General features: G+C 38.8%; 1 protein-coding gene across 6 annotated transcripts in view; it reads left to right on the top strand.

Annotated features, from left to right (window-relative positions):
- The window catches only part of GABPA (GA binding protein transcription factor subunit alpha), a 46,650-nt gene that overhangs the window by 12,074 nt on the left and 22,424 nt on the right, over window positions 1–12,152 (top strand). For all 6 annotated transcript variants that reach the window (XM_039520100.1, XM_039520094.1, XM_039520096.1 and 3 more), the window contains exons 3-4: window positions 1,655–1,799; window positions 5,967–6,051. In XM_039520100.1, the coding sequence (XP_039376034.1) occupies window positions 1,655–1,799; window positions 5,967–6,051 (230 nt within the window). The remainder of the gene's footprint in view (window positions 1–1,654; window positions 1,800–5,966; window positions 6,052–12,152) is intronic.

The raw sequence follows: 12,152 nt of genomic DNA, 5'->3' as shown, positions 1-12,152 counted from the left end.
TTGTTTATTACTGATAAAAGAGCAGTATTTAAAATTGGAATAAAGTTTGTTTTGTGATAAAATCTGCATTTTTATGAAGAAAGTGAAATGTTGACATGGGCAGTGTAAGATTTATGTCATTAACTATTTCACTTCCTTGCTTTTAAGTACTTGGGTTTTGTAAATGGTGATATTTAGAGTGAGAATCCTTTAAGTGGGTTTTTGAACAAAGAGATTTTTTGGTATTTCTTAGTGTCTTGACTTTTGCCCCCTAAGTCTGTTCGTTTTCCTTTTGTTTGTCTGGAAATATACATATAAACATTTTTAAAAAATCAAATAAAAGGATAGGGGCTGTTTGTGGGTGCAGCGATCTACCTACACAGAGCGGCCTTCAGGATGGGTCCTGTGTTAGCCCATCTGAAAAATGTTGGCATTTCCAAACGCATTACCTAGTTTCTTTGCACTCATCTAGTTCTTTTTCATTTGGGGGAATGAATACATAAGTGAGCAAGCATTATCCTCATTTTAAATTTTTTCTAACTAATTAGAGATTTGGAAAATAAATTCAGTCAGTGAGTTGTATTATCCTAGCATTTCTGAGATCAGGGTTCTGTTCCCGTGATTTCCCCAAATCTCCTACTTAACTATTGACAAGTCATTTAAATTCTGTTCCTCACTTAGTTATGCTGTTTGGTGACCTTTGGAGAGTGCAGGAAGTGACTATTTCTATTCCTTTTGACTTGTGTACATGATTTTTTTTAGTCACCATGTTTGGGGTTTGGTTTGGTTTGGTTTTTCCCATTTTTATTGGCAGAATTATTGTTTTCAGAAATGGCAGATTTTTATTTAAACATTTTACTATTTTTGCCTCTAACAGTTGCATCTTGCACCTGCCAATTTTAATGTTTGTTTCAGATTTTAATTGTGATGGGATACATTTGGACAAATAGAAGAACACAGACATTCGATAAGTGGCACAATTTAAAAAAAAATCCTTTTAAAATTCTTATCTCAAAAATCACGTATTCAGAAACATTGCAGTTGACTAAGTACTATTCACAAAAAGATATCGGTAGCTTAAAAACTGCTTAATTATGATTTTTTAAAATTCAAAAATAGCTGGTGCCCAGTTTTAAGGAATAGCAACAAGCTGTTTGAGATGGAATATAAATGTAAGACAAGTCCAAACGTGCAAATCAGAGTGTCTTTTAAATGACTTGTAGTTCTAACTATTCACACATTGCTGGATTTAAATTAAACGGAACCACTTGGGAAAAAAAGACCAGAGTGTCATCGAGTAAAAACATCTGATCACCCCACCCTCTCTATCCCTAGTCTTCAGAGTCAGAGCTCTAGCCCCAGCTGCAACTTCAAAGAGCTGTCTACAGCTGTTTTTAGAGCCCTTAACTTGAGTGCTGCAAGCTTGAGTCTGTTGACCCAAGCTTGCTGCTGCGGGCTGTGTAGGCATACCCTCAGTAGGGCTTTCAATAAACTTAAAATTCAATAAACTTAAAATTTCTGGCATCAACATTCACTTTTGCATAGCTTATCTCCAATTTGTTTTAACCTAGCTATAGCTTTTATTACCATAGGAGAACACACAGCTAGTGCATTTTCAAAGCTGTTTTGTTAACATTCGGTTAATGATCAATTCTTTGATCCTTTGGTGTTTAAGCATCGTTGAGCAGACGTACACCACAGCAGAATTTGTGAGTCAGGCTATTGACATCAATGAACCAGTTGGAAATCTTAAGAAGTTGTTGGAACCAAGACTTCAGTGTTCCTTGGATGCACATGAAATCTGCCTGCAAGATATCCAGGTAAATCAAGGAGGGTTGAAAAACTTCTTCTGAGGGTTCAAACTGTACTCTGGGACTAGTTCCGTATATTCAGTCCCTTTCCTCCACTCTGATCTTTATATAGGGGGTCTCACTCTTCAGTTTGCTAAATTGTTTACAGTTTACAAATGCCAGCCTCATCAACTTCAAACTGTTTATAATATGTGCCCACTAATTACTGATTTACTGCAAATAAAACTGGGAAACTTCTAGGGTTCATATCAGAAATGTATCTCAGTAGCAGAATGTCTTGTCAATTTTTTGGGGGGGAAATAAACATAATTTGGAAGTACAGATCGTACCTTGGAACATAATTCTTAGTGTACCTTAGGTCAGGTGTATTGACTGTTCTCTGAAGCCCTGGCTACTTGCTGGTTCCAGAAGAGCTTTACACAGCATTGTTTTGTGTTTTCTGATATTTACAGGTCTAGTTGTAAAGATTGTTCTGCAGTTATACAAAAACATTTTTAAAAAAATCACAATATGTATGTTTTTTTAAATAGATGGTTACTGCAGGGTTTCCTGGATGATGATTTTTTATTTCAATACAATTTGATTTCATTATAATTTTTATAAAGCTTAAATAATACAGCCATTAAATAAAGACTTGGTAACCTTTCTAATTTCCTTCCACTCTTGTTAATACTTAAAGATTCTCTAGAGTGCCAGAAAGGTTATTGGCATACATTGAAATCACTTTATTTCAACCCTGGTTAGGTAGTAACAGGGAGATTTAAAAGAAAGTATGTACGATATTTGTTGGCCCTGATGTATGGTTACTGTTCACCATACATGAGAACTTATGTTCTGGAACTTCCACTGCCAGAAGCTGGGAGTGGGCAACAGGAGATGGATCACTTGATGATTACCTGTTCTGTTCATTCCCTCTGGGGCACCTGGCATTGGCCACTGTCGGAAGACAGGATACTGGGCTAGATGGACCTTTGGTCTGACCCAGTATGGCCATTCTTATGTTATTACAGTATGTGTATATATTTCTTTATCTGTAGAATAGGAGCTGCTAACAAACTCTGTAGTAGTGACATTCCTAGTGATGAGAAGTTACGTCCCTATTTTCCCAGAAAGAAAACATGGATTTTGTATCTGTCCATACACAAAGTAAAACTATTTCCCCATGCTAATTTTTCCCCGTACTGTTACTCACACCTTCTTGTCAACTGTTGGAAATGGGATATCCTGATTACCACTACAAAAGTTTTTTTTTCCTCCTGCTGATAATAGCCCACCTTAACTGATTAGTCTCGTTATAATTGGTATGGCAACACCTGTTTTTTCATGTTCTCTGTATGTCTGTCTATCTTCCTACTGTATTTTCCACTGCATGCATCTGATGAAGTGGGTTTTAGCCCATGAAAGCTTATGCCCAAATAAATTTGTTAGTCTCTAAGGTGCCACAAGTACTCCTCATTCTTTTTCCTGATACAGACTAACACGGCTACCACTCTGAAACTTATCCTTGTTGTTGATCAAAAATGCTGTAGGCAACAGTTGTAGGTGAAGTTGTAGTTTTTCAGAGTTTCTTTGTGAGATAGGTCACTTTTTTTATTTTTTCTAAAGTTTACAGAAGAATGAGTATAGTTTTTCAAAAGACAAAATACAGGAATTGAATAGCAAATATTAAATTCTATCCATTTTTTTCCTTATTCAGATCCTACAAATACACAAAAATGAACAGTTATCTAATTTTTTCCTATAGCTATCTTCTAGCTAGAGTTGTTGCCAAAGAGTGTAACATAGAGATTCTTTGCATAATAAAAAATCAAATTTAGAAATATCTGTTAGAAAAATTATCACAAGATATTATATTCAGGACACAAAGATGTATCAGATATTGACATCTGAATTAGATTCTTCAGTGACTAGTATTTTTTTTATTATGAAGCTGAGGTAGTAAAAAAAGGCTTCGTTGTCATAGTCAAAAATATATATGTAGTTTATTTTTCAAGTAAATTAATTTTAGCAGGAAATATTGCCAAGGTCTAAAGGCCCAAAGGATAGAACTCAGATTATAAAGCTGACTTTCTGTAGCTACTCAGAGCTCAGGAAATACTGAAAAGTTACATTTGCTAAAACTGCAGATTACATTTTTGTTTCAGACCTCCCTCGTTATGCTATTATTGACCTATTGTTATGTGAAAATGACTAGTCACTGAGTTACAGTTTGTTTGACAAAGTGTATTTTTAAAAGATTACAGTAGACTTTCAGTATATCTAAAGTACCAATTAATGAAGCTGAAAAGGATGCAGTTTATCTGATAGATCCTTAATAAGGATCTATTTGCAAATCTCTCAAACTTCAATATTTGATCACTATAATTAACCATGGAGGATTTTATTAGGCTTACAATCATTATATTTGTCATCCTGTTAACGCTCTTGCTGTCACTCCCTGCATAGAAATCTGTAATTTTTTTTTTTTTATTAAACCTCTGTAGTATGTTGTTTGAAGCAGAGTCTAGCTTACTGCAGAGATTCACTTGTAGTAAAGTGTTGGGAGTGGAATATGGTGAAGATCTGGAATAGTATTTATGTTCTGCTAATGTAATTGCTTCTAAAGCAGACGTAACCGAAAGCAGTCATGGAGGACACTGAATGAAAAGAATGTATCTTCTCCCAGCCTCATTTGGGGTTTTGATTAGCTCAGTGGTGAAAAACCAACTCCCTCTTTCCCTTTCTGTCTCTTTGGCCAGGTATACACTAAAAATTAGGTTGAGATAGGTGTGTTGCTCAGGGGGTTGAGAAATTCACACCCCTGAGCAACATAGTGAAGCCGATCTAGCACCTGATGTAGACATCACCAGGTGGATGGAAGATGACCTACCTACTACCTTTTCGGGGAAGTGGATTAACTACAGTGGCAGGAAGACCTCTCCCATCACTGTTGGCGCAGCTGCCACAGTTCTAGTGCAGACATGCCCTTATTTGATATAATGATGAAAAGAGGAAGGGAAAGATAAGGCTCTCAAGAGCCAAAAACATAGTTAATGACTCCCTTACGTAGAAATGCTTCTTTGTAGTGGGCCTCACAATGTTATGTCCCAGAATATAAAAAAAATTTACCAACACCTAAAAATGGAAGTTGGGGGAAGAGCAAATTTTTTGCCTCTGCGAGAAATAAAGAGGTGAAAACAGAAATGAAGGTAGTCTCGTTGATGTCTATGATTGTGGCCTGATAGAAACAGCCTCTATCTGGTTCCCAGTACCAATTATAACTGATTAGTGATTGGGGCTGTTACCCAGAGGACACAGAGGGTAGGGCTATCTGATGGAAATAGCTCCCAGCTGGTTCCACACAGTGGCTGGGGAGTGAAATGTCACTTTGAATTCTGTTGTACTGAACAGATCAATAACACACTGCTTTTTTTTATATACTGTTGAGTGAAATAAATGACTTTCTGTAGAAAGTTTGTGTACAAGAGAGGAAGATAGTACTGTAACAATAAAAGTATTAAAGTCCATGTAAAAGATGCATTAAAGAATTAATCAGAATCACAGCCAATGTGGCATGATGTAGTATTTCAGAGGCATAAAGCAAAGACTGTCTAGACAACTATCTTTGATTGATGTCGTGAGCGACTATTAAATAGTATTAAGTATCTGTGTTAAAGGGATACTGTCAACTTAAAAAAAAAAATCACACTTTTGTGCATAGTTGCAGTTACCACCTAAGATTAGAGAGAGAAGTGTTTTTCTTTTTTACTTTGTGCATTTTGACAGTACATTGTTTATAGTTGGCGTCGCTGTTTCTCCTGTGGCGTTTTTTGGGGTCTCTTGCACAGCAGCAAACTGCTTTTAACTAATTTCTTTTAAAACTGACCAGATTGGAGGTTGACAAGTTCCTTTAAAATTTTTGTAATTGGAGATACTGTTAATCAGAATGGAGTAATTTTTCCTCTTTAGATTTGAAATTTCTCTGGATAAAGAGCATGTATACTATGACTGTATACAGTGTTGCATACGCTGTTGGTGATTAAGACTAAAAATATTTGATAGCTGCAGTTAGGAACTCAAGTATTCTGATGCCCTGATATATATGTACAGAGTTTTGAACTGAATATACAAGATAACTTTATAAAAGCATTTAATTATAAGTCTAGTAATTTAAAAAAATTTCCTCCTTGTATAAAGCTGGACCCAGATCGCAGTCTCTTTGATCAAGGAGTAAAGACAGATGGAACAGTACAGCTTAGTGTACAAGTAATATCCAGACAAGGTAAGCAGTTAAGCATTTTATTTGCTATCATACAAGGTGAGCCATATTGTAAGTGTATTTATGTTCATGCAGTACCATTTTTAACTGTAGCATTCAAAATATAACTGCATTATTCATGCTTCTATAGGCTGATTTTTCCATTGTACACCATAGGTTTTTAGAGTGACAGTTAAAATTTGTCATGGACTGATGTTTCTGCAGCCCAAAATGTGTCTCTCTATATAAATCTCAAACTAGGAAAACTGATGGGATGGGAACAAGGTGGAACTCGCCCATACGCTGCATGTGAGAGCTTTCAATGAGGACAAGCAGTTGTTTGTCTCATGCTGGACAAAGTATCTGGTCAAATGAAGCAGAATTGCCACCCACTAATTGAGACACACATTAGTATAACGTGAACTTACTGCTTCATGAATAATTAATTTATGGTGGCATTGTCAACTGACCACATACTAAAGATTCAGAAGCAAAAGCCTAAGGTAGTCATTTCTTTGCTGGTACCTGTGTTTCTGGGATATATTGGACTAAATCATAGGGACACATAACCAATGTTTCTTCTTCTAGTGCGGGTTCCTGTGTGTATTCCACACATGGGTACGCATGTGCTTGTGTTCCTGAGACCAGAGATTTCTAGCTAGTATTGTCCGTTGGTTTGTGCCCGTGCAGTTGTTCCTTTCATGCTCCATACCAGGACCATAAGGGCTACTGTGGATAGACACCTCTCCAATTCCTTCTTACTGCTACATGTCCTGAGTGGTAATCCTCTGTATTAAAAGCTATCTTCACATAGTCTTCAAAACCTGTAAATATGATTGTATGTAGTTAGTATTCTTAGTGTTTTAGTGATTTTTATATTCTGGTTAGTATAGTTTTAGTTTCTCCCTTCCTTGGAGAGCCTCTTCTTGCAGAGAAGGACTATGCCCAAAGTCCCCAGGTTTAAGAACTGTCTCCTGTCCTGTCTCAGTTAGTGATGAATGCCAGCTCTGTCTTTACTGCTTTGAGGAGGGTCATGTCTCTGCCACATACAGTTCTGCTGCTCCTTATCTCTTCAAACCCATGAGGGAAAGGAACTTTGACTAAGCAAGGACCTCATGGAGAAGGACAATAGACCCCAGTCAGCTACAGGCCAGGGAGAAACCCTTCCCTGCCCCGGTATATTGGCCTCAGTCTGTAAGCTGCACCCCCCTGAGCATGCGCTCTGGAGCAGAGGCCAGAGCTGTTAAGCCCAAGGAATCGCTGCTTCAGGCCTCTCATTACAGTAAGGGGCACTTTTGCAAACACATGAACAGATCCCCTTCTAGATGTGTTCTTGAAAGTCCCATCAGCAGTGCTGCCCAACTAAAGCAAGCTAGTGCCTACCTGTTTCAACACTGCGCTACTCCCCGGAAGGAGCCAGCTGTGGGTCCAGCTTCTAGGCAGGGGGGCCACGGGACTCCGTGTGCTGCCCGAGCACCAGCTCCACACACCATTGGCTGGAAACCGGTGGACACAGTTGATGCTGCATCTAGAGCTATAGCTATGCTGATAATTCTGAGGCATGAATCTTGACTCTGCTCTTCAGGGGTTTCCCCGGGAGGTCCAGAACACCATTTGGACTTGCTCTTCGAATGTAATCTCTTCAGTGAAAAGACTGCAGGACAGCCCTCCACTCCTTGGGTATTTATACCCTGGTCCCAAAGATAAGATACCGCAAACAGGTGTATAAGCCAAGACCTCTCCCTCAGCAGTTCTACCAGCAATACCCTTATGAACCACTATGCAAATGCCAGAGGATAGAAAGACCTAGGTGTGCAGCTTCTTCCACATCTGCTCAACCCCACCCACCAACCAGGATTTACTTTTGATAGGATACTTGAGAACCACATAACTTTATTGATGCCATTCCTTATGGCTCCTCAAACCTTTGGTGTGGCGGTCTTGCCCTTTTTGCCACAAGTGGAGGGCAATAACAATGGATAAGTGGGTACTAGAGATCATTCACGTCAACTTGCATCATCAAGATTCTCCCACACGCCCAATCCTCGTCAGAGATGTGGAGCACACCTGGACCGTGTCACTGCACAAGGCACGTGGATGACTCAGCAGGGCAGGATGCATATTAATCTCATAGAATTAAGGGCCATCTACCTAGCCTGTGATGCATTCTTCCCACTTATGCTGTCCCATCATATCCAGGTAACATCAGACAACACAATGACTGTCTTCTACATAAACAAACAAAGTGGAGTGAAATATCTTCCTCTTTGTATAGAGGCAGTCAGTTTATAGAATGGGTGCATCAGGAACCACAGCTCACACTTGGTAACATATGTATCAGGTGCACAGAACTCTTTGGTGGATAATCTCAGCAGGCACTTCTCCACAGACCATGTAGTGGGAGGTAAACAGTTCCATCCTGAATGAAATCCTCACTCACTGGGGAAGGCCATTCTGGGACCCGTTCACCCTCCCAGATGAACAAGAAGTTCAATATGTACTGCTCCAGAACAGCAGTGAGCTGTGACCACAGGGGTGATGCCCTTCTGTTATCCTGGGCAGACCACCTGAGCTATGGCTTTCCTCCCATCTGACTGCTACCACAAGTTCTGCAAAAGATTCATCGTGATGAAGTTCAAGTCATTCTCAGCACACCCAACTGACCCAGACAATATATAATGGAAGTTTGAGGAATAAAAATCCTAAATGTGTATATCCTCTTACCAGGGCTTTGGAGCTGTGCTCTGGCTCCACTCCAGCTCCAGGCAAGCAACAGCATATCTCTCAATCTTCAAGCCTGTCAGTGTATGACAGAAGTAACTGATCGAATGGAACATTTTACTTATCCATTTTTACTTATCCATCTTGGAGGGGTCAGCTTACTCAATCATAAGCCAGTTCGTTTATAAGCAGGAATTAACTGAAATGTGCGACAAATTACCACAATGTGGAATATCTGTAGGTTTTTTGTCATCCGTGCATTGTGATCATTCAAAATGCTGCTAGTATGTTACATTTTTTTGGCCGCCTAACTGGTCACATCCCTCTGTTGGCTTTCCTTTCTCCTCCAGATCAGGCACAAGTTTCTTGTCTTCACCTGTAAGATCTTTTATCAGTTAGTTCTTCCCTACCTTTACTATCACTGTCAACCATGCCAGCCTTCATCTGCTTTACTCTGCTTATCTGTCAAAGCACCTTTGTGTTTTTTCCCATGATACCCCTTTTATGTTTGTAAAAGTCTGTGAATCCCCCACTTTCTCCTCCTTCAAATAGCTCTATAGTACTTATTGATGTGAATCTTATGGACCACCTTGTCACGCTGCCTGGCATGGGTCACGGCTGAGTGCCAAATTCAGGACAGACTGAGAAATAGGGCAGACACCCTCTTTTCCCCCCACCTCCCCCCAAAAAAACCAAAAAACAAAACTGGTGGTTTATTCTACCATTAGAGGTCACAAAGCCAGTAACAAAAATGAGCTCCTGTATCACAAGAAGCCAAAATATAGTCCCCCTTAGGCATTCAAGCTCCTGGCTTACCACCCACATCTGGACTTCTGTGATAAATGATTATTAAAATCAGAAATCACATATTATAGGTTCTTCCAATTCCAAGGAGATGGCCACTCACCCCAAGTGAATATGTGCTTTCAGGATCTCACCAAATGCCAATCTTTAGTAAACTAACTAAAGATTTATTTAAAATGAAAAGAAGAAAAGGAAAGTTTATTAAATGCTTAAAGGAATCGTATTCATTACAGTTGATTTCAGAGTCTATCGGTCAGGATAATAGCTAGCAGACTTACCATCACTGCTTACAATAAGTTTCTCTGGATCACTCCAAAGATTGGGGGGGATCATCAGTTCTTTGTTCAAAGCTTCCTTGATTTTAGAAATTACAGTCCAGAGAAGTGGAGCAGGAGTAAAGACCAAGAAATGATGTCACTATCTCATTTATAGTTTCAGTCCAAGTGCATGGAAAGATACTGGCAAAAGATGGAGTCTTAGGTCACATGTCTTTACATGCCTTGCTGAACCATTGAGCAGCCATTGCCTCACTGCTCTCTGAAACATCTCCAAGAGGAGCTCACTGGGTGAATTGAGTCTACTCAATCGCCCATTAACATGTGCGTAGTTCGTCAACACATGGATGGCCCAACACAGGGGTGGCTAGTCTGGATGTAAATTTGCCATGTGGGTGCCACTCAAGAACAAAACATATTTTATATACAAATGCATAGCCAATATTTATAACCTCAGATACAATGGCGATAAATTTATTTAAACAGGTAATCATACTTAACAGATTATAACTTTTCCATAGATCCCTTACATGACATACTTTATACAAGATTTACTTCAACTTTGTAACAGTGGTGACTAAACTAGTGCAACTAGTTATCTTCCATTTTATACAGCATCACACACCTCTCCTGACCATGAATAGGCAGTAGTGATCTGAGACTAGTGCTTGATCAGATAATCTCTGTACTTTTACCTCGTTCTTTCAACCCTTGTTTTCTGTTTCATCTACATGTTGTCTCTTGTCTGGGAAGGTGTTGTCCTTGTTTGTACAGCGCCTAGTACAGTGGAACACTGATCTGTGTTTGCAGCCCCTTTGTGCTATTGTAACACAAATAATTAGTTCAGGCCTTCTGTATACATCTTAAGGAAATGTAAAAGGGTGCACACCCTTTCATATATATATATATTTATTTATGAAGAGATAAAAAAATGAAAGGATATGTCTAATATAAAATGAAAGAGGTGTGTGTGTGTGTGTATAAAATATAAAAGTGTCACAAGTCATGTTTAGGTGAGCAATCAGTTACTGAAAGGTTTTATTGATATCTAAAATGTCTAATTCCCCAAAGACTCTTAAGACAGTTTCCAACAGCAATTCTCATTATCTCACAGATAAACAAAATAAGAACCATTACATCCTTTTTTGGATTACTGGCTAAACAAACATAAATGGTATACAGTTCACTTTTGACTTGTTTAGTTACTAATATTTATTAACCCCAGTAGCTTCAACATGCTATTTATGTACAATGTGGTGCAAGATTAGATACATAGTTCTTGTTACAAAAAAGTGGATGTTTATTGGCTTGTATAGTAGGTCAGATTCTGCCATCGTTTACTCCTGTATGTTCCTTTTGGGTTCAGATAGGTTGCATGGATGTAACAGGACAAAGTTTGCCCCTCTGTGCTTAAAATGGGTTCCTGGAAATCAAAAAGTTAAATATAGTTTCTTTCAAATGGGTTGCAGTTGTCATTGTGACTGACTTCATTGTTTTGTTAGTTAAAGGTGCTCTTCAATTGTTTTTTAAATAGAATCCTTTCTGAAATTTCTTTGTCACTGAAATGGCGTCTTTACTACAAAGGATAACACTTTTATTCAGCATTTCTCCTGTGCCTTAAGGAAACTTTTGATAAAGGAAGAAAGAATAAAAATTTCCTCTGAATTAGAAAGTCTAAAGTTCAGATGTTTTGTAATTGATGTTTTCTCACTTTCAGCTAATTTAAACCTGAAAAAACTTATTGAGCGAGAAATACAGTTCTCTAATATTCATGACAAGAATGAAATACTAACAGATAACACTTAATAGTAGTCAGCAAAACAGTTCACCAAGTGTTGTAGCATCAAAACTGTTTTTGTCCCATGTCTCTTTATGGGTTTGTGCAGAAGGCTTTGTACAATGAATAAAATGTACTTGTTCTTCTTCAAGTACTTGCTCATATCGATTCTAATTAGGTGTGCGTGCACAGCGTGCACGATCATCGGAGAATTTTTACCCTAGCAACACTCAGTGGGTCGGCTGTAGTGGCCCCCTGGAGTGGCGCCTTATGGCGCTGGATATTACCCCAGCCGACCCAGCACCCCCTCAGTTCCTTCTTACTGCCCGTGACGGTCATTGGAACTGTGGAGCATGACTTAGCTGTCCTCCACTCTCCCTAGCTTTTGCTTCCCAGTTTTAGATAGATGTTCCAGTTGTTATAGTTGTATAGTTAGTATAGTGCGGTAGTTGTTTTAGTTATAGTGTTAGGTTTGTGATTAAATTTAGAGGGTTGGAAGGGGTCCTTCCCCTTCCCCTCTCCCCCCCCAGCCTGCCGGGCTCATGCCT

Source organism: Mauremys reevesii, linkage group 1 (assembly GCF_016161935.1).
Source record: "Mauremys reevesii isolate NIE-2019 linkage group 1, ASM1616193v1, whole genome shotgun sequence".
Taxonomy (NCBI): domain Eukaryota; kingdom Metazoa; phylum Chordata; order Testudines; family Geoemydidae; genus Mauremys; species Mauremys reevesii.
This window is presented reverse-complemented; position numbering and strand designations above follow the sequence as displayed.